The 26080-nt window shown below is 36.0% G+C and overlaps 2 protein-coding genes across 5 annotated transcripts in view; both read left to right on the top strand.

Annotated features, from left to right (window-relative positions):
- Positions 1–12217: 12217 nt before the first annotated feature.
- LOC119076408 (venom serine carboxypeptidase-like) lies at positions 12218–14007 on the top strand. Of its 2 annotated transcripts, XM_037183141.1 has the most exons (5): positions 12218–12536; positions 12608–13458; positions 13528–13650; positions 13770–13843; positions 13893–14007. In XM_037183141.1, the coding sequence occupies exons 1-4, from the start codon at positions 12259–12261 to the stop codon at positions 13841–13843; spliced, it is 1326 nt and encodes a 441-aa protein (XP_037039036.1). In that variant the 5' UTR covers positions 12218–12258; the 3' UTR covers positions 13893–14007. The 2 variants fall into 2 exon arrangements, with proteins under 2 accessions (XP_037039036.1, XP_037039035.1); XM_037183140.1 differs by having other exon boundaries at positions 12608–13650.
- A 1036-nt stretch (positions 14008–15043) lies between these two features.
- Positions 15044–26080, top strand: part of LOC119075714 — a 130353-nt gene continuing 119316 nt past the window's right edge. For all 3 annotated transcript variants that reach the window (XM_037182239.1, XM_037182240.1, XM_037182238.1), the window contains exon 1: positions 15044–16232. The gene's annotated coding sequence lies outside the window, so the exon portion shown is untranslated. The remainder of the gene's footprint in view (positions 16233–26080) is intronic.

Raw genomic sequence — 26080 nt, 5'->3', positions numbered from 1 at the left:
ACACTTTCGTTTGCGTTTTGCAGTCAATTTACGGCAAGTAATTAGAAAATGAAAAAAAATTGTAATAATATTTCGACTCGTTCCAATCAACAGTCAGTCAGTTTCTTTTTAACAAAATTCAAATTTTCTTTTCTTTATGAGTTGAGGAGACAAGCTCAGTACATTATGTGAAGGCACAACACATTCGATCATTAAAAAATGTCTTACCGTAATCGACTCGTATTACGATAGCACTGTATAATATGCTGCAGCTGCTACTGCTTAAGAGGCACCGGTACTTTGCCGAAAAGCATACATTAGGGCGATTTTTAAATACTGGATTTTAGTTTGCTTTTGTTAATATCTTTCCACCAGAATCCTTTTTGAAAAATGTACGACCGCAATTCCGACCACGAATGTGTTAGCTTTCAACAGAAAATAGATTTGGTTGCAGCAATTTGACCAGCTCTGAGGACAATGAGCAGTTTATGAAAATTTCATTAAACTGCTCACTTTTCTCAGAGCTGGTCAAACGACTACAACCAAAACTATTTTCTGTTGAAAGCTAACACATTCGTGGTCGGAATTGCGGTCGCACATTTTTCAAAAAGGATTCTGATGAAAAGATATTAACAAAAATGAAATACGAAACACGCAAATGTAGGCTACAATTTTAGCTAAGTGCCGGTGCCTCTTAAAGTTTTCTTCTTCAAGAAAATTGCACAAACAAAGGGAAAATCGGGAATTCGATTATAGCCTTTTTGAGGTTTCACACAAGTCAATACTTTTATAATTAAATTATTCAAGTTAAAATCGTGTTAATTTTGGTAACTTCAGGAGCAAAATTAAAATCTACTTTTCGATTTGGAATTAGAGCAGAGAAAAAGTTTTTATTTATCTACTGTAAGTTGAAAATATTCATAATTTTCAGCATGAATCTAGCAAACGTAGTTGATTTGCGCAAATATATGTAACACATAAGTGTACATAACCAATATACATTAGTATTTGCGCACGCAATTAACAGAATCTACTATCGAGTGCAGAAGGAATCTATGTTAGTTACGGTTCATGCGGGTTGAAAGTTATGAATAATTTCATGAGCAGTAGAAAAAATCTTGCAGTCAACACTTTAGTAAATGGGGTTTTACGCACACCATGTGTTGCCGAACTCAGGTATAACCCCATTTACTAACTAGTTAGAAAAATAGCTATTGTCAAACGTCAAATACAATCATGAAGTTGCGCAACATATGTTTAATAAACTAGATGAATGAGCGCTATCTCTGAACGAACTTCATTCAATGAAGTGCTGAATCACATAATTCAATAAAAATAAGAAAAAACAAATTTGCAGACATTTTTATTATATGGAGGACGTCAGAGAAATGTAGACATAAATTGGCCTTGCTAAGAGGACCGAAAGTAAAGCTGTCAATTCGCGGGGCGAAATCTTTCGGTTTCTCCCCTTAAATTGACATTTCTTTGCTTTCGGTCCTCTTAGCAAGCATACAAAATTGAATACGTAACTCTTTCGGACTACTCAATCGATACGTAAATAACTATTTCCATCCACATAAACGTTGACAGCTGCCAAATAAAGCCCTATGAAAATGTTTTCCACAAACGCACTTCAAGCATTTCCACACTATTTATAATGTCAAAATGTCTATGATATGTCCAGTTTTAGTATTCTATCATGGTATTACTCATGTTTTAAGTTTCATTTGTTGTTTTAAGAAAAATACAGAAGATTTTTGAAAAGAGACTATTATTTGCGAAGATTATTCTTCTGCAAATAGTATTTGTCAATTTTGTAAGTAATTCGCATTGGCTTGTTGACTCACTAGCATCAGGCAGTAATTAATTAAAGCTGACGATTTAAAAAGATAAATGATGTACACGCATGGTATCATCAAATTTATTCGTCAAATGATTTATGGACATTTTAAGCTCCTTTAATGTAAGACACCCGTGTGCTGTTTCATATTTTACGGAGGTGAACGGATATGCTTTAAGGATCTTACATCTCCTCTATTCATAATTATTATTATGTATGACATCGTAGACTGCTATTGGGACCATTCTGCTACCCGTAGCTACATTTTGTCGATATGGGACTAGTCATTCTGCCGATATGGGACTAGTCAAACCCAGAATTTTTTTTAGATAATTTCAACGGGTCCTGTAACCATAGTTAACAGCTCAATAGTGGTCCAGCACTCACTGCGGACTCGGCCCACTAATCCCAATTATTGTTTTAAGATTCCATTAAGTATACACTGGAACACATTTCTATACGAAATACCAGACTAGGAGACTAGGCATAATTGGTCCAAGACCGACCCCCATTTAAAGTTCGTTCAACATTTCCTTTTCTCACAGACATTTGCTGCCAATTTCTTTTTCATATGTGCGGTGAGATTAACCATATTTTCTCCACTCAGAATGCCATGTGAAAACGACATTTTGTTGACGCTTTGTCTGATGACAGCTCAAAGCAGAAAATATCTACTTTCTCCCCTCTTGTTTTGACAGAGGACATTTTCACCCCGAAGTGTTTTGAAACTTTGATGTTTTTGTTTCGTCGTCATAGGACTCTAGAGTCCTATGACGACGAATCGCAACGTAAAAAAACCAGGCACGGCCTCTTCTAATAAGACTTATCCTAATTATTGTTTTAAGATTCCATTCGGCGTCATAGGACTCTCCAGCGATTCATACCGAAAAACGTGGCTCTTGTTGGAGTTCCTCTCGGTAAACAAATGACTATTTTCGTAAATTGTCGGATGGCCTGATTGTCACATTGAATTAATATCCATTTCACCCGACCATAAGGAACTATAGCTCTGTATGCGAACAAGCAATGGAAAATATATCTTTAACAGAGTAAATTGTCAATATAATTTAATGGAACCAAAATTTATGAAAAGGGATATTATATGTTGAACGTCGAAATATTGTGCGAGAAGGGATCGTTCTATTTTTTTCCTCGATTTTGCTGTTCTTCGGGTTATTTGTGTTTTTTTTTCTGAAACGTACGCGTATTTATATATGCATGTTGCTCGCAGTGTACACGAATTTCCATATCATCGCAACAGATGTGACAAAAGTGTAGGTCTTTAAAATCGGATGTAATTCCATGGGAAATATATGGCGTAAAGAAAATTGAACATTATTCGCTAGAGGCCGTTTTTGTTACAGTGGTTTTGCTGAAAAATGGTTTACATTTCCCGAAGGTTTTCCGTGTTTTTTTTTTTTATTAAGTTGAAGTAATTTTGGTAGATTGAAAATACACCAGCTTGTTATCCGTCATCGAATTAGAATTTTGTTTTGGATTTTTTTACGTTTAAATAATTTTTAGTGGCTGCTGGAATGTTAATAAAATTGAAGTGATGGAAGGTGAATCCATTTTAATCAGGAATCCTCAGAAACACTGAGCAGTATGAGAGTGTTTGGATAGTCGATAAAAAGGTAGAATTGTGCTGGTCGGCATTTGTCAAAACTCGAATCAAATCCAAATTTCAAAAACAAATAATTTTATAGTCCAAAGAATCACAAGACAAAACCCTAACCCGACACAAACATTTTCAAGTGTCGGGTTTGAGTTAAAAGTCGAACACTGAGATTGGGCAAAGCTAAGATCCAGAAACTGTCCGTATTTTAAGAGGCTGATGGATAATGGTAAGTCACTGGAAAAGAAAGATAAACATTTCTCTCAATGTTGCTTGTCTGGCTTAAAAACTGTTCGTGAGTGAATTATTTGAATGATAAACAATTTCACACTCTGTTAGCTGCACTACTTCTTAGATTTCGCTTAAAATGAAAATCCATTAAAAACATTGTGTTGAAGGTGATGAATACGTTAGTAGGGTGGTCCGAAAATTTGGTGTGGAAATAAGATTTTCCTGACGACAAACGATTTGATAAAATTTTTCGAAAATATGGGAAATCAGAACAGAAATCAGGAAACGGTGGCATCATAACGAAAACTACAAAAATATATGCGAACGCAAGGACTGCGAGATTCAGAACAAAGACTTTGATTTTTAGTTGCCGTGACGTTTTGGTCTAAATTCCATGGACATTTTTTCGCTAAATAATTTAATGTTCCCGTCTGCACACCTCTGCTCTGCTCTTACCATAATTTGTTTTTTTTTTGGACCACCCTAAATTGTTGAAACATTCATTTATAATTAAGCGAAATTGGTTCTGCTGAAAATAATTTGATTTATTGGATGTGGTCGCATAGCATTATGTCGACCGACACATCTGACACGATAGACGTGAAGCCGTGAAAAATTAATTTTATTTACAAATAAACAAAGTTTCGCTTTAAAGGTGCCACACAATCGTTTTTCTAATCGTCTAAAAATACAGGCAGTGCCAGGCTGAATTTTTGGCGGCGACTAAAATGTCAGCTTAAAACAAGAATATTTTAAGGATAACGGTATTGTACAGAGAAATTATGGGCTTCTGGAACCACGGGAAGACAGTTAAAATTTTGAGATGATGCCGTACGGAGTCAGCTATTGGTTTTATCGAGTGATTTACACAGCCTTCGAAGTCCTGCCTCGAAAGTTTAGATTTCAATTTTCATCCATAATTTTTTCTAATATGGTAAAATAGGGAATAGTTGACAACGTAAAAGAGGGGAAGAGAGGGGTTTGCGTAACAGTCGGGACAATGCAGTTTTTGGTCACTGCATCAATTTTTCAGCAGACAAACATGAGAGCCCAGATGTTTGTTGGTTTGCTGAGAATAATGTTTTACAACGATTAAAAATAATAACTTGTGAAAACTTCCATTCGCCCGAGAAAATGCGAATCTTATACTTTTATTTCCTACTTATGATTTCCTTTCGCAATGCTTTTTATATTAATGAGGGCAAAACTTTCATACCAGTAGCTGGTAATTTAATTTAATATCAAAAAGTTTTCTTCTTGAAAAAGCATCTAAATTCATACTCGAATAATTGAAGTACACATTATCCTAGTTGCTACAAGGAAATCAATTTATTTTCACGATTATACAATTTTAATACGATATTATGCAATTATAATTTTTTATATGAAAATATTGTTGATGTTGATACGTGGATCCTCACACCATAAACGATTTTTTTCTTAATTGGTTTATTGTTAACTGCTAATCCTTTTACAAATTTAAATAAGATGCAGGGCCAATCAAATTAATAGGGGTAAACCTTAAACCATTGTGGTTCGTTAGGTTCGTATAACAAAATGAGTGAAATGAATTTTGTATAAAAAAAAATCAGTAATTTCAGGCCTAATTTTAAGCATTACATTACCTGGGGACGTACATTACCTGTGACCGCTGTTTATTTTTCTGTCAGTGTTTAATAAAAAAGTTAAATTTTTGCAGGTGATGAATTATCTCAACTAATTTCTGAAGATTTTTTTTTAATAAATGGATTTAATTGAATCAAAGAGAATATTGTAATAATTTTACGAGTGTGAAGTTTGCGGCCAGAGCGAAGCGAGGGCCGTAATTCACACGAGTCGTGACATTTTATTCGAGGGATTTTTTTTCTCGGTCTACCAAAAACGATGAACCAAAAACTAATAAAGTTCATTTATTACCATGTCACCATGTGAAGGTATATTAAGTACTGGGGGACTTTCTTTATTTACGCAAAAGTGTAAGAGACGAACATCTACACACTTTTTGTGAAAAAGTCCTCGTTCCACATTCACAAAACAAACTTTGCATCTACTCTGATGTAACAAAAAGGCAATCAAAGAGAATAATGGACATCTCATACGAGTGGGAGCTCAAAAAGTGGTCAAAAATCATTCCACCTTACGCTCGATAGTTTCCAAGAATTTTTTTTGTCAAATTTTACTGTCATTTGCGTGGAGTCATTAATATAGTATAATTATTATGCTTGTGGACATATAACTCATCGTGTACATAATGCACCAACGAGCGAACGCAGTGATATGTCTACAAGCATATATAATATATTTTATCTGTCTAGAACGATAATCTCGAGCTTATCCCTCTAGGGAGTTTTTGTTTATCTCGATATATCTGTTCTCGACAGATAAAATATGATATGCACCTATTGCCAGACTGTTATTTTGACGTGTAGGCATTATGACCCACGCCTTCGGCTAGGGCAATAATGTCCTACACGTCAAAATACCAATCTTGGCAACAGGTGCATAATATATAATATATTAAATGTGACAAGTTGGTTTGACATTTCTTGCAATTCTTAACGAATTTATAAACATCTTTAATCATAGTTGACCAAAAATATTTGAGTTTTAATTTGGATAACAAGCGCTTTTGTCCACAATGGCCTCCAATCTGGTATTAATCTGTTTCATTATCTTGTTGTGACTTTGATTTTTCTTTGTTTCAGATCTTGTTGTCATTTTTGCTATAGAATATTCTGTATTCGTTAATTTTGGAATGTCTCTGAAATCAATACGGGATAATGCGTCTGCAGTTACATTATTCTTCCCTTTGATGTATTCAATTTCAAAATCATACTCCTCGAGGTCTCATCTCATACGAGTTAATTTAGACGGTGGATCTTTCATCGAGAATAAATAGATTAAAGGTCTGTGATCGGTTTTGATCAAAAATTTTCTTCCAAAAATGTATGGGCGGAAGAATTTACAAGCCCAATGGATTGAAGCTAATTCTTGTTTAATTGTTGACTTATTACTTTCACCTCTAGTAAAAGAAATAATTTCAGCACCACTATCTCTCGAGTATTTATTAGTTGAAACTACGTAAGACACATAAAATTAATAAAAAAAAAGATTTGTTCCGTCTAAAATTTACTTTTTTCAGTCAACTTTTGAGTAGGTCCCCTCCATACATGTACTCGTAAGGAATATCCTTATGTGGTATCATTAGAAAGGTTAAGACTCAGGCTATCGGATACTATCAATTTTCTGCCAAAACTCTCTGAAAAATCTGTGTTTTGCTGGTGAAACAGTTTCACGACGGTCTCAAATTGTATAAAAAAATTATGTATCTCAAAAAAACCCCGTACAAGCGATTTTAATTTTTATTGGTAAATGATCAGGGGATAGGCCTCTAGCATAAACAGTAAAAAACATTTAGGGTACATCGACTTTCATTTCAACTAAAAAAATTTTCAACTTCACCGTGAAATGTTTTCACATTTGTTTTTTTATTAAATTAAATTTTTCGTCGTAATTCGTAGCCAATATTACCAACAACCTTGACGATAGTAAATAGTGATGATTGCTGATACGTTTGCCGTCTGTGAAAGGTTATTATTATAAAGTAAGTATCTACATAGTCAAATGGACACTATGAACACTGGCAGTATTACTATGTAATTATTATAGTCGTCAGTGTTTTAATTACACCACACAATGAATGAATGTTCACAAACAATTTCAAACTAATTATGAGATAATCTCTTCAACCATCATCCACTGTCATTATGAAATATCAAGGTTTTCATACTCAATAACAATTTAAAGTTGGTTGACGGAGTTGTTTCTGTAAGTCACGATGATACTACCAAAAATTTTAATAATCTTTCTGACAACTATGGCCTGGTGCCAGGATTATCACGATGCACGACATCTAATCAATCGGCTGAGTGATCTATATCGTTTCGATCATCATATATTTCTTATCCAATCATCATGCGACATGGATCGTTGGTTCTTACAGTTAACAAATTCTGGAACTAAACTGGACAACGCAACACCTCAAAGTGTTTTCAATTTTGACGATGTTACTATTACAGAACGGACGGCGTTAAAGGCGATACACAGCAAAAATTCATTTCTGGTAATCGTAGTAGAGCGTTTAAAAACTCAAAAGAATACGCAATTGTTAGCTCGAGTTAAAGAGATCTGGAATCTTCAACACAACGTGAAAATTGGTGTGTTTTCTACTCGCAGTGTCACCTCTTTAGACATGGTAGTGAATTTATTTCGTTTGTGTTGGAGTGCTGGCATTGTGAATATTTTTGTCGCAGTTTACTTAAGTGTTGAGGATGCTGAGCCTTCATTCAACGTTTTCATGTACGATCCTTTCGAAACATTCCACTTGACTAATGTGACAGGAAACGAGTATCTTCGTGACTACTTTCCCGACAAAATACCCAATTACCGCAAGGATCCACTGCAATCTGTGGAGATTAATGAGCTTAAGCGGACTCACACAGAAATGCAATTACTTAATACGGTTCGGAGTTGCTTTAATGCCTCGTTGAGGGAGGTGTCTATAGGTTACATGCAATTCATTAGAAAGGGACAAGTAATAAACGGAGATATACTGAGCAATGAACAAGTCACCTATACGCAAGAATCATTGTATCCATATCGACAGACTACTTTATTATTGATTGTTCCGCATAGTCAACCATATTCTGGTTTTATCGAATATTTGCAAAACGGAAGTGGAACGTGGACGCAACTTTTTGTTTTTGCATTTATTGTGGTTGCGGCGTCATCACTTCTACTTATTGTTTCTGGCTATTTGCGTAAGAAGAAAATTTTTCTTGTTGAGTCCGTTGTCGACGTCACCAATCTCTTATTTAACAATAACACGGCCATCAAATACCGAAATCTTCAGCGCGCTGACGTCTTCGTCACTGTACCGTTGACCTTCACAGGTATCATTGTCATGAACGGAATTCTGTCAATATTCAAAAGTTACCTTACGTCACCAATTTTCCAACCGCAAATCAACTCTATTAAAGATCTGTACAAGTCCTCCGTTCCGATTTTGACTAATGAACTTGAATGGAAATATAGGATGGTTAACCTATTGGAAGATATGTCGAACTATGGCGGATGGATGGAAAGGGTACATGGGATGAACTTGAATGATCTATCAAACGAAGGCACGAAATTTAACAATTCAATAGCTTTTTTTATGCAACGAGAGTACGGACTGGTATTCTTAGAAGCACAAAAGCGGCTGTTCTTGAAAGCGTACCATTTAATGGACGAGCCATCTTTTCAGAAATATTTAATTACATTTCGAGTCAGATCGAACTTTCCATATATTGAATCTGTAAACGACATAATTCATCGATTGAACGCTGCAGGATTAATAGATATGTGGCTCAAAGAACACAAAGAGATTTCAGTGCAAATGTTATTGAAATTAACTGTCAATCATCAGGCTAAAGTGAGGAAAGGTTCGGACATGGATACATATTTTGTACCGACTGCTGTTTGGTGTGGTTGGATTGCCAGTGGAATTATTTTTCTTTGTGAACTAATTTGGAACAAAATCATGGCACAAGGAAAAGTTACAGACCAGTTCAAACTCTGGTGGTCATCCCATAGAGTTACACTCAAGAAGTGGCATACCGTGGAAGAATAAATCAGGTCTAGCGTCAGAAGAATACTTGCTGAAAGAAATGCACATCTTTGTATATAATGATCAAATTAAGTAACAGAGAGGAGGTTGCTACCCTAATAATTGGACACACACATTTGGAATAAAATTTTTCGAAAGAGCCGCAAAAAATCAACAAGCAAAATTTATTAGCTTGTTCGTCATCTGTGTAATTGTACATTGCCAGTTTTGATTAACTTCAAGACACCACTCATTAACGTCATTTAGAGTCTCAGCAATATCTTACAAGCTTTGAGTCACTCCCGATTTTGAGTGACCGTTGTAATGAGGAAAGCTCTAGATAACGGTCAATACTCTTGAGTTGACAATCTCGCCGATTCCTGATTACAATTTTCAAATAGATCTCGATTCATCAATCACCAGAAAATTCTTTAACTTCGTTCGACCAGCCGTATAAGCAGTGTATCGCGAATGTCATGGCTGCGTGCGTACTGAACTGTAATTAACAAGGTACTTTCCACAGCTACAGCAATGGTACAATATATTTTCGGAAAAATATGGGAAAATGTTGTCAAAAAGTGGAACAATTTTGGACCTGCACATTCACAATAGTGTCACAACTCTTGACGAATCGTTATCGTTCGCTATGGCTATTGTCTCCAGCTTAGATGGAACTTTGATCGATGAAAGTATGCGTTTAACTAAGTCATTTAAAGCACGAGTGCTTGTGTAGCGATTTCATAGTGTCGTTTTAGCCTCAAGTACAGTTCACATTGTTTTAAATAGTAAAATCTAGCTACCATTTGTGACGCATATATTTTTGCGTGTCGAAACTGTAAGCGTCACCTACACCGATATCAGTTCTTTTGTAAATGGATAACAGGACTTGCGTCACTCCTCCATTGTAAGTGGTTTCGGGCGATATCAGCTCTTTTGTAAGTTGTGATTTTTTAGAATTTGGTCGCAGATAATAGACAATCATATTGTGCAGTTTGAACGAAAATTTTCTTCTTACAAAACTGTATAACTTTCTCTTTGATCTGAACCTTCCAGCTTTCATTTGACGAAAATCGAAAATTAGAAAATCTGACGAAATTCGAAACTTTTACGAAAATCGAATCTTGTGGGTATTGGGGTATGTTGAAATAAACTATTTCTGTAATAGTGAGAGTGTGTTCGTACATTCCTTCCCAACCGTTACTTTCCGTCTCGACCGTTTACTTTCCCTACCGACCGATTCATATCATAGCTCACCAATACACTCTTACGTATACAGCAAAAGACCTTACTCTACGTCTAAAATTATTTTATTGCCTAACCACCCGGAAAGTTTTAGTTACATGTACGTTTCCTTCCACGGAAAGTGGTCATATCATGAAGGATCTTTTTGTGACGTGAAGGAAAGCTCTTTCCCTTCCAAGTGAAGGAAAGCTCTTCCGTTCCAAGTGAAGGAAAGCTCTTCCGTCCGAAGTGAAGGAAAATTCTTCTTTCACAGGAAAAATGCATCATCTGAAATATTGTTTTGAATTATAGCACGCTGAAATCGAAATATCTATTGTTTTATTGTTGATACCATAAATTTGTGGCTTGAGTAAATACGTAGACATCGTCAGCAAATTTATTCACAATTTTCGAAAACAAAAATAACGAAAAAGCACAGAATTGAAAGTGTCATCCATATTGGTCCAATTTGGCAATATTTTTTTTTGTTTAATTTCAACGAACACCTAATGGCTCGCCTTCGGCTTCGATATGCACTTGTCAAAATAACAGTTTCCGAATGTTGTTGCTTAAAACCACACTCGTGAGCTCGGCTAGTATAACAAATTGATCCATCATGTAATGAATGTTTCCTGCCGCATCCAATGTAGTAGATTACATTAGTTTCTGAATAATCTAAAGATCTGCATTATATAATTAAGATACCGAATCATGAACCGAAGCGATAGCGGAGGTTCGTGACGCTAGTCGACTCCCTAAGAAAAGAAAACAACCAACGGGAGACTAAGGAACATATATGTAGGCGAACATTTTAACTTTTCCATACTGAACCAAATCAAAAAAAAATTATGAATCGGCAAATATTCATCCGATTGAAAAACTACTTACTTTGCCGGAGTCCTGAGATCGTCCGCTACACAAAGACAGTTTGTTTGACCAAAATCCTTCGAGTCAGAATTTTGATTATTTTTCAACTTTATACAAAGTCTGTCAAAATCTTATTTTCTTATACTTTTATATTTTTATACTCGAGTATAAAAAAATAAAGTCGGGTCGGGAATACCCCTATTCATATGACAAAAATATGACAGCTACATTTCTATTATAATGATTGTGTAGTAGATCAGTGTTGACGTGCTTCATATAAAATTCAGGAAACCCATCATACGACAATAATCATCTGCCACTTTGTGACGCATTTTTTTTGGTAAAATTTTCGTTGCAAAATCTCATCGGTAAACTTCTAGTCGACATATTTTCTTCTTAAAATTTACTTGGTGAAAATTGATTACGTTGAGGCGCAGAATGCGTCACCAAAACCGATATCAAATGTTTTGGAAGTTTAATTTTTACTACACTAGCGTCACCTTTTCCTCTTTGAGGTTTTTGTGGGATTCGGATTGTAACAAATGTTCGCACAATGTTAGTGATACATTCGACTCCAATGAGAATCTTTTTAGTTGTATTGTATCCACATCCTGATTATAAAATTAACTGGCTTTGTTTTTTTTTACATGGGCCAGCTGGAAAAACAACTGAATCAAAACAATGCACAAAATTGAAAGTCGACCACGGTTCGATTGTGTCCCAATTATTTTTGTTTTCAGTGTACCGTAATTATTGTAAATCTCAAACTTGTTTCATTTAATTAATACATTCCGTCGATATTGACTTCTGTTTAGTTTAGTTTAAATCGAATGGTCGTTGGTGATACTTGTTTCGATTATGGGAAATTTAATTTTATTTTTGTTGTCAATCGGTGTCGTTCAATGTTGTGAATTTCGTGATGATGGTGACACAGGCGAATCGATATTCTTGACCGAGTACATAGAAAAAGGGCAATTCGAGTTGGCCAAAAATTTATCGACGGTAAATCATGACGACATGAAATGGTTGACAAGTTATGCCGGCTTTTTAACTGTGAACAAAGAGTATAATTCGAATATGTTTTTCTGGTTTTTTCGTGCCGAATTCTATCAAGCTACCGCTCCGGTGGTTTTGTGGTAGGTATGTTCTTGACGAACGTGCAGTAGAGAACCGAGGCGACATTGTAATAAATGAAATGATGTTACAGGTTGGATGGTGGTCCTGGTGTTTCATCGCTGTATGGCTTGTTTCAAGAAAATGGACCCTTTTCCATCACGAAAGAGAAGCTTCTTCAGCCGAGAAACTACTCATGGCATTTAAATCATAACTTGTTGTACATTGACAATCCAGTCGGTACTGGATTTAGTTTTACAGACAATGATGCTGGCTATGCAAAAAACCAGGAAGATGTGGGAAAAGATCTCCTTTCCGCGATTCAACAATTTTTCACTTTGTTTTCTGAGCTGAGAGGTAACGCTTTTTATATCACTGGTGAAAGCTACGGAGGGAAATATGTGCCTGCTCTGTCATATCAAATTTATCGAAATATCAACAGTACAGATCCGAAGGATAATATCAATTTGCAAGGTTTGGCTATCGGTAACGGACTTAGTGATCCAATTAATCAAATGCAATACGGAGATTATTTCTATCAATTGGGTCTGATCGACACAAATGGGCTGACGACCTTCAAAGACATCGAGAGAGAAATAGCAGACTGCATCGAAAAGAGAGATTTCGAGGGCGCAAATAGCGTATTTCACAAATTGATCGATGGCGATGAAACCACAAATGGGACGTCTGTGTTCAAAAATTTAACGGGCTTCAACAACTACTTCAACTATTTGAGACCCTTTGCAGACGAATCCGACGATGAAAATTTGAGTGAATTTGTGGAAATGTGTGCTACGCGTAAGGCGCTTCACGTCGGAAATAATACATTCCACGATGTCGAAAATATTGGGAAAGTCGAAGAGCACTTGAGAGGTGATATTATGACCAGTGTGAAAGATTGGATCGCTGAGCTGCTCGAACATTACAAAGTCATGATTTATAGCGGTCAGCTGGACATAATCGTGCCCTATCCGCTGACCGTAAATTATCTTAAAAAATTGCAATTTAATGCAGCTGAGGATTATAAGACGGCCAAGCGTCATATCTGGCATGTTGACAACGAAATAGCTGGATACGTAAAACATGCTGGTAATTTAACGGAAGTATTGGTCAGAAATGCCGGCCATTCGGCTCCAGGTAATTACAAAAATGTAACGTGTTACGTGTTACGTCACAGGGAGAAACTTTCGAGTATGATTCTTCCCCATCTATAGTAGGTCGGTTTTTAGCATCAATTTCTTAATTTTTTCTTCTAGTCGATCAACCAAAATGGATTCTAGATATGCTGCTGCGGCTGACCACCGGAAAAGGATTTTTCGAGAATTCATAAGTGGCGAATGAACTGCCCTTGCAGCTGAGAAATTTCAATTGAATTCGAAGTTATTAACAACGAAAATATCTTCCAATTTAAAATTTACTGGGAAGCATTATACATTGCCTACGGTGCCAGTCAGTCTATTGAATTCGTAAACTCAATAAAAGATTTTCAGTCACGGAGAATGGGTGTCATAATTGAATCATTGTGGATTCTCCACGTTTCACTTAGTTAACTGTAAATTTCGATTATTTCTGATGGTATGTGAGGTGGTTGGTAATCGTGATTTGTGCTGGTCCTGTGGAAAATTCGGTGCACATAAATTGGCTATAAGAGCATTTTCTGATCAAAATCTCTCTAGACACAAGCTACACATGGAACCGTACGATGCGTTAGTCAGATTCATATGCCAAATAAGATGCATGTAATTAGTGCAGTGAACCAGTCATATCATTGCATATCAATTGCATACAATAAGACGAATAATTTTAGATGCTTTCGATTCTTCTTCGATGCGGCTGCGAATAACTTTGAAAATAAACACAAATATTTAGGGCGTCCAGCTCGTTTCACTGTTGTATTTATTCTGATTTTTAGCAACCTCGACCCACTCCGTCTTCTTTCATTCAAAGCTTGATTTAAAGAGAATACTCGATCACCCGTAGAATTCACAACAACTTCCAGGCGTGATAATTCTGAAAAAGGTCCTAAAATATAAACGTCATGCAACTAACAATTGAGCAAACTAATAGTTCACACATCAATTTGCTGTATGGATGACGTTGCATCCAGAGAATCGGAAGTCTTGATTGATAATAAGGTATATACAACAAATGCATGCTTTTTTTTACAAATGAACCCGGTGGTACAATCTGAAAGTTTTTCAAATTCTCCGAGCGACTTTTTTCGCCATACAATTTTTCGTTGATAATTTAATTTTAATCTAATATGCGCACCCATGGTTACTCCATCTGACAAAAACTATTGGGAAATGAATAAGCTTTCTAAAAAGCCAAACCAAGTAAAATCAAAAGAAAAACCATCAAAGCTCAAGCTCACCTTTAACATACGAGCTTTTGCATTCGAACACTTTTCCATTCGATCTGTTGATGCAGAGAAAGCTCTTCTTCGCATGGATGCTGACACAATCTTCTCTCACCGCTTACCATCCATTCAATAACAGAAAGTTTTATCAGTACCGAGGCAAATTTCAAGTTGAGCAGTCGCCTTCGCGTCTGTCCATCGCTAGTGTATAATAATTGTCAAAAATAAACTTTTTATTCCCTTTCAACATGGAAAAGAGAATTTGTGTTTTGTAACCAAAAAGATTTTGTTGGGGCTTTCATTCGGCTCGTTACGGTGTAAAGTCAATAAAAACCAGAAGATTTTCAGCTGCTTACAACCAATTCACTCGAACACCTCCGATATACACAAACCAAAAAAAAAGAGAAAAGAAAAAGAAACATTTCCCAGGCTAAAAGGGTTGTTTTGGTCTGTAATTCGATAGGATTTTGGCTTGTTTCTAATTTATCCGGTGTGTGTCAGTGATGTGAATAAAACTTTCAGTTTTTATCAAATCATTCGCTAGTTCCATTGTAATATCCCATTCGGTGTGTGCTCTCTTTATTTGTGTCCTTTGCCAAACGAAGACGAAAAATTAGACGGAAGAATAGATTTGTGTCAGTTGAGTGCAAAACACTCTCGTATCGGCTCTGTGTGTGTACGAGGATATATGATATATATACATTTCGTATTGTAATGCGGTTGAACACATAAAGGATCTCCTTTTGTTGTTTGGATATTGACTTTAACGTGTGACATGAGGATGACTTTTTCGGTAACACTTTTCGAAATAGATTACAAACAAACCGTGTGTGCTGTAACACTGATGGATTATTTTGCCTTAAATTGCTGAGTGGGGGAGTTTGAATCCTTGTTAAGCGATATCTTTTTAAGAAAATTAGCGGTGTTGTGTGTATCAGCTGTCAATCAAATGCATTGTTTACGAATTGTTACATCACCTTTAATGCATCATCTTTAACGGAGAAGTAATACGAACACTAATTTATACCCTAATGTATGTTGATGTTGCGTAGTCATTGTAAAAAAGGTTGACAAATATGAAAACCTATTATTCCGTCGCCTAAAGGTTAGCTAAAGATACAAACGAGAGAGGAAAAAAATATATTGGACAGAAAATGTGTGTGCTTAGTGATTGAGTGGGTTGTTGTGATACAAGCGGTTAATGAGCTCGACAATGCGACGAGCGTATTTTCATGTGGGCTTGAGAAAATGAGTTTCGTTTTCATTTTCACTTTGTGCTTTGCTCGACATTATTTATATTGACTCCATCCGACAATGCAAAAACAAATGAAAGCAGCCGTCTCAATGTGTTCCGTACTAGGTGAGTTTTATTTTCGCTATACACTTTTTTCCGTCACTCCAATGTTCTCCGCAAAAGGCAACAACATGACTCGGGGTATAATTAATTAACATTCAAGTTATGTATTCAAAAAGGAAACCACCACCGCATCATATCAGCCCTGGCTTCCATATTAACATCAATAATTAATTAACATCCTTAACATTCGCTCCGTGTTAGTTGTGTATGTTCGTTTTCAAAAGGTTTTCACATTGTGTTACAACCTAATGTCTCGGAAATGCTTTTTCTTGTTGCTATTTTATACCAATCCATGGTAGACACACGAGCGCCTTCACTTCGACTAATACACTTGAATGGAAACAAATTTGTTGATGGATTGCCTTCAATTTACCCCTGTTGATGGTGCGGTCGGTGATGATGCGATCATGAAGAATTTGTCTTAATTAAAAAAATTGTTTTTTTCTTGTAGGGAGGAATCCTTCACACATTGTTTTATACTAGTAATTTCGGTTGTAACTGCTTCTGCGTGTATTTAGCATGAAATTAACTTTAAATTATTGATGGCCTAAGTGGTGTCTTTGAGGTTGGGAATGGAAAGATAACAAATTTGCGTTTTGACTACATACAGGGGATGTCAGTGAATTTTAGACGAGAATTTGCGTCAACTGTTTTTTAGCTGGTCCACTTTTTTTAGGTGGTCCACTCAAACAAACAAAAGTTCTTGCACTAGTCTTATACGGGTAAAATTGTGAAATTCACGCGCGTGGTACAGATAAACCCGTATAAAGGCGTAAAAATTAATTTTGTGTGTATTACAGCTGAAGCACATTCATGTCTTATTTTCACTGACATCCCCTGTATCATGTAATTGTTTCGACACTTTTTTACCGTCATCGATTTCATTTTTCGATTTTATGCTCATTCATTCGGAACTCATGGGAGAATTGGTGGCGAATAATTACAGCTGCACTTTTAGCTTAGTACTCTTTATTCCGACATGTATGGCTTCCATACCATTTTTCATTACTTTCGAGCTCGTTTAATTACACTTAAGTCTTCAATTATGAAATTGTAATACCTTAAGCATCTAGGTTGACCTCTGACAATCACTGTCAGAACTACCACTTTTCTCAGAGTCGTCAAAATATTTTTCCCATCAAACTGATTACTTATCTGTTTCGCATTGCAAATTGCAACGTAAATTTTTTTTCTCTCCACTTTGCACTCCGGTAACGATCCGGATTAGTTCAAACAGTAAACAGAGGCTAAATGACGATGATACCGCATTAGAAATCGAGTCGATTGCAGGAAAGTTGGTTTTCTTTTGAAAAATTTCTAAAGGTTATTCTGACCTTGAACTCTACTTGAATACCCTATAAACATCAGGAAATTAAACCGTACCTTAGAAAACCAGGGTCTATTTTTGGTAAAATATTTTCCCATATTTTCTTGCATTTTGACAGATTTTCCTCAATTTTTTTTTGAGAAAATTTGGAAAAACTCGGGAAATTTTTTCATACAAAACAGTCTATGCAAAAAACAAGGACAAAATGTTGTACAATCCTTCTATTTAAGCATATTTTATAAAATAAACGACGAATGCTGTCATAATTGCTATATGGAAAAGATGATAAGAAGACTACGCTAATCCTACGAGAAACGAAAATGGAACGTTGGAAGAAAATTCATATTTTGAGTTTAATGAAATCAATGAAAAATTTACCTTTTACCGTCATGTTACAGTGAGATATCAAAGTTCATCGGAAAATAGAAATGTAAAAGCGATGACACGAACGAAAAACTTCTGACGACACGTAATCTTCGATTAAAAGTTTAATCGTTTTCTAAAAATTGTAGCTTTTAACAACGGTTAAGCGAAGCATTCAGTGAGATTCAAGATTAAAGTTACATTCCTTTCGTGTCGACTTCGGTTTGCTCAATTTGTATATATCAAGGTTGCACGGTGTGTAGGCGGATGCTCCCATCAAATCGTGCTTGTAGAGAGAGGACAATGTTTAGGTAGAGACGTGTATGAAAACAACGCTGTTGACCCTAACTAATCCTCATTTTGCGTCGTTTATAATTGCGTTACCATCAGATGCAAATGTTGTGTATCGATTGATTAAGGAAGAAAATGTTCTCTTCAACCCGAACATCATCGACCGAAACGTTTTCCAACAGATGGACATTTGACTTGGTTTAACAATGCCTATGTAACTAAACCAAAGAAAAGTGTTGAACGCTTTGTCACCGCTGGTAATAATTTCTCTGTTTGGTTGGTATAATGTTTCGGTCACGTTTTAGTTTATACCTTTTTTTATCAACAGTACACAAATAAACCAAGAAAAAATACCGAACAAATGAACGCTCAGTCGTACAGCGAATACTGATCGAAATATTTCTGTGTAGACGTGAAGAAAAAAAATACGTCGACGGCTAGCCCGAAATTAAATTATCGTTTGAATTCTTGGGAATTCTTCATGTACACAAAAACCATTAGTAGGACTACATCAGGTTCCAATTTTACTCGAGTTGGATTTATACAGAAACATTTCCAGTCGGTACAAGTCTGCCCGTAAATTAAGTAAATTGTGAGCGCTTTTCATCAAAATGTTTTAATTAAGTCGAGAATTACGTCATCGAAGGGAAAAACAAATTGGAAAATTTTCCGCGCACAAAATCTACACACACGTTAGCTGTGATAAAATCGGGTGCGATTACGAAAGAAAAAAAAAACAAACACCGGAATCACCAGTGCCTCATCCCTTTTCCCTTTTTTTTGTTTCATTCGAACAGTCTTTTAGCGACACGCGAATAGAAAATGAAACGAGAAAATTTAATTTCAAATTAATAGCAACAATAAAAAGTAAAAGAAAACATCTTGAGGCATAGTTTTTCCTGAATGAATTTCATGGGATAATAAACATGCCATAATTTCACATATATTGTCGCTTCATTAATTTTATTAAAAAATAAAAGAAAAGATACTCCGCATTCTTGTTGGTATATTACTTATATATCAAATTTATTGCAAGAGCAGAGCCTTTCATACAATATAGAACGTGAAATAATTAAATTAATGTTTGATGAATGTCTATGTCTACATGGATGTTGTTGTTATAAGTCTTTGAATGCTTATGCTTTTACATTTTGTAGCATGGTTGTGCTATAATAGGGATCGTGTACCGAACAGGGTCGAATCGTTTCATTCGTTTTATGATAAATTAAGCTATGTCAACATCGTAGATACATAATTCAAATAACAATAACATTGTTAACCCTTTACGGCAAGGGTATTATCCAAAGAGTTTTAGATTTCTTTGGTTTACTTGTCGAATCTGTTACTTCGATGTTCTAGGCATTTTCAATAGTTTGATACTAAATCTATTACTTCATTTCTTAAAAAGCACATTTTGCTGTATTAGTCGAAATATTGCAGAGTTTAGTTCTGTAATCACTAACGTCATAAGATAAAATAGACGTCTGCAAGAGCACAATGCCGACAATTGCGGCTAGTCAGATTTCGGCTACCTGGATTTTTGTTAAGTAGTCAGGGAACACCTTGAAAAAAATGTATAAAAATAAAAGATAAAATTCTAGATTTTTAGAATTTTTTTGGAGGTATGTTCTCACTCCTTAACAGCAATCGAGGCAGCCGAAATTCAGCGAGCCGCAATTATCTTCAGTGTGTTCGCTTGTATGAATATATTATGAAACTCTTTGGTGAGTAACGTACCAAAAAAATCTTAGTCGACATCGATTTTAGGTCTAGTGGCACTTGTAACAGCATGGTAGACTACCTAGAGGAATTATGACCCGAAATTCATTGAAAAATTATATCACACACGCCACTAACACGAAAACGTCAACTTTGCTTCATTTGACATTGTGAGTCCCTTTATTTTTGACATTAAGAGTCCCTTTTTACTGTCTGTACACGAAGCTGTCACACACACATTTAAATATATGATTTTCCATTTTTATTTGTCCGTTTGTTCTATTGAGAGGACTCTTCAGCATGTTAATCTTTCAGAAACGGCGAATCATCTGCTTTCGACAACAACAACAATGAAAATGAGTGATAGCATCCGTGTAATGTTGTTGTATACAGCAAAATAATTGTTACGACAAATGGAGTACAAGTTTTTGTATCGAATAATAGGTGGTAACAAAAGAAGTAGCAGATTTAATGAATATATCGAGAATCTCAATGCATCTGTCGTTTCTGAAAGGTTAGGACGATGCACCAAAAATGGGGGCGTTTATAGTTAGACAGTAAAAGTAAACAAGTCAGGAAGATCCTCGTTTTTGCTTATACTCATAATTGGGAAGTGGACAATTTATCTCAACTGTTGTCCCTTATTTCTGTTCCACTTGAGAAGGGTCGCAGCTGAAAAATATTAATAAATTCCGGTGGTGCCTTAACGAACCTAGAAGCGAATATTCTGTGTACTAAAAGTTTATATGGAAAATAGGAATAAATATCCACTGAATCTAATTTGGGTGCCAGCTGCCTTCGTAGGTTCTTTTTGCTATTGTCATATATATGTGGTAGCATCAAACTTTTCTGCATTTGTGTCGAAATGAAGTACATTTGTGTCTCGATTTTCTCTTTCTTTGGACGTTTGTCTATTCAGTGAGAAGTGAGAAGGGCTGAATATTATTCAGTGAATAAGGAAGCGTTGAAATTTGAAATTTATTTTCCGGTTCATCAGTTACCCCAGTCATTTACTTAAAATTAAAATTCTGAGACGCAATAACGGCTTCAAATGTATTTTTGCGCCTGACGATCATAATTCGACGCTTTTCGTCACTCACTCTAATGATGAAATGTGCGTTTTTTCGGTACTGCTCACACCGAGATGGCCGCGTCCGAAAAAGTAACTTTTATGGCCGTTGATGGCGTCCGTAAAAGTAACTTTTTCGGACGCAAAAGATGATAGCAGCGAATCTAGGTCAGGCTCAGCTTATGCTACAACAGTTAAGTGAAGAGGCAAGCAAAGTTGGCCTCAAGATGAACTTATCGAAAACAAAAGTCATGACCAACATCGGGGACGATAGAGAGATCAAAATTGGAGACACTGTCATTGAACGAGTCGACAGCTATGTATATCTAGGACATAAACTGAAGTTAGGTCTGGACAACCAAACTGCAGAAATAAGACGTAGGATTGGTCTTGCATGGGCAGCGTTCGGAAAACTCAGACTAATTTTCAAAAGCAAAATGAATAATAGTCTGAAACGCAAAGTTTTCGACACTTGTGTCCTTCCAGTGCTCACTTATGGAGCGGAAACGTTAACTTTAACGAAAGCATCCGAAGATAAATTGAGAGTGACACAAAGAGCCATGGAACGGAGTATGCTTGGAATAACACTCAGAGACAGAATGACGAATCAATGGATTCGACAACAGACCAGGGTCGTTGATGTCATGGAAAGAATAGCATCTCTGAAATGGAGCTGGGCGGGACATATTGCAAGAAGGACAGACGAACGTTGGACCAAAAAGATCATGAACTGTACAAAATGGAAAGAAGTTGGAGAGGCCTACATCCAGCAGTGGATAGAAACAGGCTGAAAAAGAAGAAGAAGAAAAGATGATTCTTAGAATTTCAAAGTAGTTTCAACGTTTATTCTCGCAAATTATAATACAGCGTACACAAAGTCAAGCATTTTGTTTACTTTTGGTAAATATTTATCGTGCAATCACCGAATTGAATGGAGCAATTGCATGTACCGAACTGACCGGAGGAACTGTAACATCCGAATTGACTGGTGGAACTGCAATCGCCGAATTCACTCGTGCACCGTCGACATAATTGACTAACTTAACTTCATCCATTTGTCTTTAAAATTTGTGTACGCTTTTTCGTAAATTGGTGCTGATTTTTTAGGTAAAAGGTTCCGAATTACTATCTCAGCCTCCAACTCAATATCGAAAAAGTCGTCTTTGGTCTCGGATCCGATCATTTTGCTTTTTTTTGCAACACTAAATTATTTTACGTAGCCTTGAGTCCACACTCAAAATTGAACTAGAATGTTCATGCGTCGTTTACGATTATTTGGTTTCTGTGCAACATTGATTTTTACATGACGGCCATTTTTATTTCCGTAGAGTGATTTTCATTTTTATTTAAATTTCGTCTCATTATGATCATCAGGCGCAACAAAAACGTAGTTCGTAACTCGTGATGAAAGCAAAATTTTTCAGGACACGTCGTAAGCGTGTCCTACTCAGCTTCGCCTCGTTAGGACAAGCTTACGACTAGTCCTGAAAAATTTCACTTTTCATCACTCGTAACGAAAAATACTATTGTCGATTAGAAAATGTACAACGCATTTAGACCTGGCATGGCCATACTGCTGGGCAACTGGGCATCACTATCTGGAATTTTGTTTAAGAGTCAATTCGCCAAAACTTCGAACAACTTAAAAACAAGCCATCAGCGATTTTCGGCGGGTACACAGTAATCGATTCAGGTGATCCTCCTGAGTCATTTGCAACAAAAAAAATTATCGAAATAATTATGTTTTCACGCCAGAAATCATGAAAAAATGTACTGCGCGAGGGTGACCAAAATAGTTTTTGTTGCATATCACCAAGAATATGTAACGCATTTATCTGAAATTATGGTCATTGGTAGAGGTGTTGACGCCGCATAAGCTGGCCTTTAAAACATTTCGAAATTTTTCGTGGTGCAGTAGCTATTTTAGGGGAAAAAAATTCCAACTTTTGCAGAGTGTTGAATTTTTCGTATTCGTACATTTGTGAAAATTTTCCAAATCCTTCCGGTAAGTGGCTAAAGTACAAAATATGATTCTAATATGCTAGTAAACACTTGATACAGTGCCGCACTGGCCATACTAGGAAGTCTGGAGATACCCGAGGAACATATGACACAATTGAATCAGTTGGTTTTGTTTCAAATTTTATAGGCCCTAAACGAAATTTCCCGAAGCGTAAGGTGCCAGTAACTGCAGCCCTGATTTAAAATTGTCACATACGTCAGAAAAATTGAAATAGACGCGAAGAAAAGTGGAATTATAGAGAATTTTTGTGTTAGTATACTTCAATCAAAATTGAAGCTCAACGAAAGTCGTGCCGCGGTAGGTTCATGGTGTCATGGATAGTAGAGGTCACTACCTACCCAACGACACCCATATCTTCGAAGTCTATCGTTGTAACTTTTTGAAAACACTCTGCAAAAGTTGGAATTTTTTCCCCTAAAATAGCTACTGCACCACATACACGAAAAATTTCGAAATGTTTTAAAGGCCAGCTTATGCGGCGTCAACACCTCTACCAATGACCATAATTTCAGATAAATGCGTTACGTATTCTTGGTGATATGCAACAAAAACTATTTTGGTCACCCTCGCGCAGTACATTTTTTCATGATTTCTGGCGTGAAAACATAATTATTTCGAGGATTTTTTTTTTGTTGCAAATGACTCAGGAGGATCACCTGAATCGATTACTGTGTACCCGCCGAAAATCGCTGATGGCTTGTTTTCATGTTTCATACAACTTGGTTGAAGTTTTGGCGAATTGACTCTTAATTTTTGTATGAAAGATACAATTCTGCGACCCTTTTGAACATCTTTCACATACCATCCGGCCCTGGTAACACATGTCTTAAATTTCACAAAAATCGACTTTGTGCAACACGTTGCCTAATAAATCATTACCGCCTACGAGTTTCTAGTCGTTGGCTTCGAAGAACTAAATAAAATCTCGGAAGGTCTGAACTTATCGCAATAGTCTTCTAAGAGTTCAGATTAGCAGCTGTTGAATACCCTTGTTAGGCTATTATACTCTACAAATAATGACGAAACGTGCAAATCATGCAAATCATTCCAAACTCTGAATATTCAATACAATTATTTCAAAAAAAAAAGTGAATTGAAAATTTCCCAGAAATTCTATTCATCCAATTTCCTAGAACTCTTGTACTACCGGGCGCTTTACTACAAAGTCCCACTTTGTGTGTGTGTGTGTGTGTGTGTGTGTGTGCTTGAATAATCAAATCTTTGTCAAAATCTTTGATACATCTTTTCCACATAATGCATCTTTATTATATTCGTAAATTTTATAACTCTCACAAAAATGTATTATACGATTTTCAATCGATTTTCTTTTTTTGCGAAAACTTCCTAGTAGAATAGGGCATAAATGGCAAGCACATAATGCTGTGATAATATAAATTTATACATTTATTTTGTTCCATAGAAGATTACGTCGAATGATGTTAAATTATTCAATAAATAGGCTATATTCGACGCGAGAAGTTCGCTGAAGAATGTTCGCGTGGAGATGGTATTAGGCACGGTAACGGTGTCGTTCGTAAACATTTTCTCCTTTTATGTACGGAAATAGAAGCATAAAAAAAATGTTTGGTAAAGTGTTCGTTTTGTTTTGCTGAACGAAAAAAAAGTATAGAAAATCCCATTCCATTGATACTCGCACACTCATCCCAACCAGTCGCCTCATAAGTTTAATACTAAACTGTGTACAACTCGTCGTGTGTTGTATAACACCAAAATATATATCCATTTAACAGGAGGGATATTAATTTTATGTGTGTCTGTATACTAAATTCAAGAATTATTGCACGCTGGATGCCTTTGAATGAGGATAATATTACTCTTTACTTGAAAACACATTCAGTATAATGAGGGGACCTCTTCCACAGTAATGGGCTCGCAAAGTTCTAACAAAACGCGTTTGTATTTCGAACAAAAAAAAATGTTTTTCGGTTTGTAATTATACAACACAACGTTTTATATCTACACGCACTGGGGATATACACATTTTGAATTTGCATTTAGATCAAGAGAAGGAGAGGACCTGGTTTCTCCGTTCAACGACGCATACCTCGATTTGGGGATTGTTAAATCCATTTTCATGACGATGAATGGGCTACAGGATATTGCGGTGAAATATTTTAACCGATTTTGTGTTTGTTTATAACTAAATAAATAGCCGAAAGGGATGAAATCCAGTCAACATACATTTGCATACCATGTCGGGCTGAAGTATTTTTAAGTGTTAATATTAACATGATACTTACGGCACGACCTTAAACAGACGTGGAGTCAACAATTCACCAGGGATTATTATTGGGACTTTTAACTCCGAATAATGCTGACAACTCCGAAATGAAAACTCCGAATAATTCCGAATAATAAAAAAAAATCAGAATTTTTACGAAATTTTCAGTGTAAAAATTTCCGATAATAGGCCCTGTCGACATAATAAACGGGCACATTTGATCGGTTTGTCGTATTCCAAGTGTGTTATTCCACAAAGCATAGTTTTCAAATGTAAGAGAACTCAAACGTGATGTATTTCGAAGAGAAATAGTTTTTTGGTTGCTTGGGAAATTGAAGTCGTTGAATTAGACATAATTCAAGCAAACGTGCCTTTGCTGTCAGATCGTTAATAGAGTCGTTTTTCAAAGGAAATGCCATGAGGATACCCTTTAAAGCTAGATTTCTGGTCCCATTTTACCTTCTAGCCAGTAGAGGAAAGGCATTTTTCAGAGCAAAGGTCCCGATACCCGAAGTTACATTGGCAGTTTCATTTTGTGTCGTCTAGCTTATAGAACAGAGTCGTTTTTCTCAAAGTAAAGGTCTTGATATTTTAGAAGTTTGATTGGTCTTCCCTGTTTATCTCGTCTAGCCAGTATAGCTACTCTTAATGCTGTAGATCTTGCTTATCCTGGGAAAATCAGAGAGAGACGAAGGGATGGGATAAACACTATAGGCTCAACACATCCGCAATTGATTAATCATCGCGTCGTTTCAATTGAGAACAACTTCCAATTATAAGTCTAATCTGGTACTATTAAATCTGGTGTGATTGTTTA

The sequence above is a fragment of the Bradysia coprophila genome, unplaced genomic scaffold (genome assembly GCF_014529535.1).
Source record: "Bradysia coprophila strain Holo2 unplaced genomic scaffold, BU_Bcop_v1 contig_232, whole genome shotgun sequence".
NCBI lineage: Eukaryota > Metazoa > Arthropoda > Insecta > Diptera > Sciaridae > Bradysia > Bradysia coprophila.
Note: the sequence above shows the minus strand (reverse complement) of the source record. Positions and strands in the feature narration are given on the sequence as shown.

Coding starts and splice junctions, on each gene's coding strand:
- LOC119076408 (XM_037183140.1), top strand. CDS start 12,259: ATGGGAAATTTAATTTTATTTTTGTTGTCAATCGGTGTCGTTCAATGT. Junction 12,537..12,607: donor ACCGCTCCGGTGGTTTTGTG/GTAGGTATGTTC, acceptor ATGATGTTACAG/GTTGGATGGTGGTCCTGGTG. Junction 13,651..13,769: donor TGCCGGCCATTCGGCTCCAG/GTAATTACAAAA, acceptor TTTTTCTTCTAG/TCGATCAACCAAAATGGATT.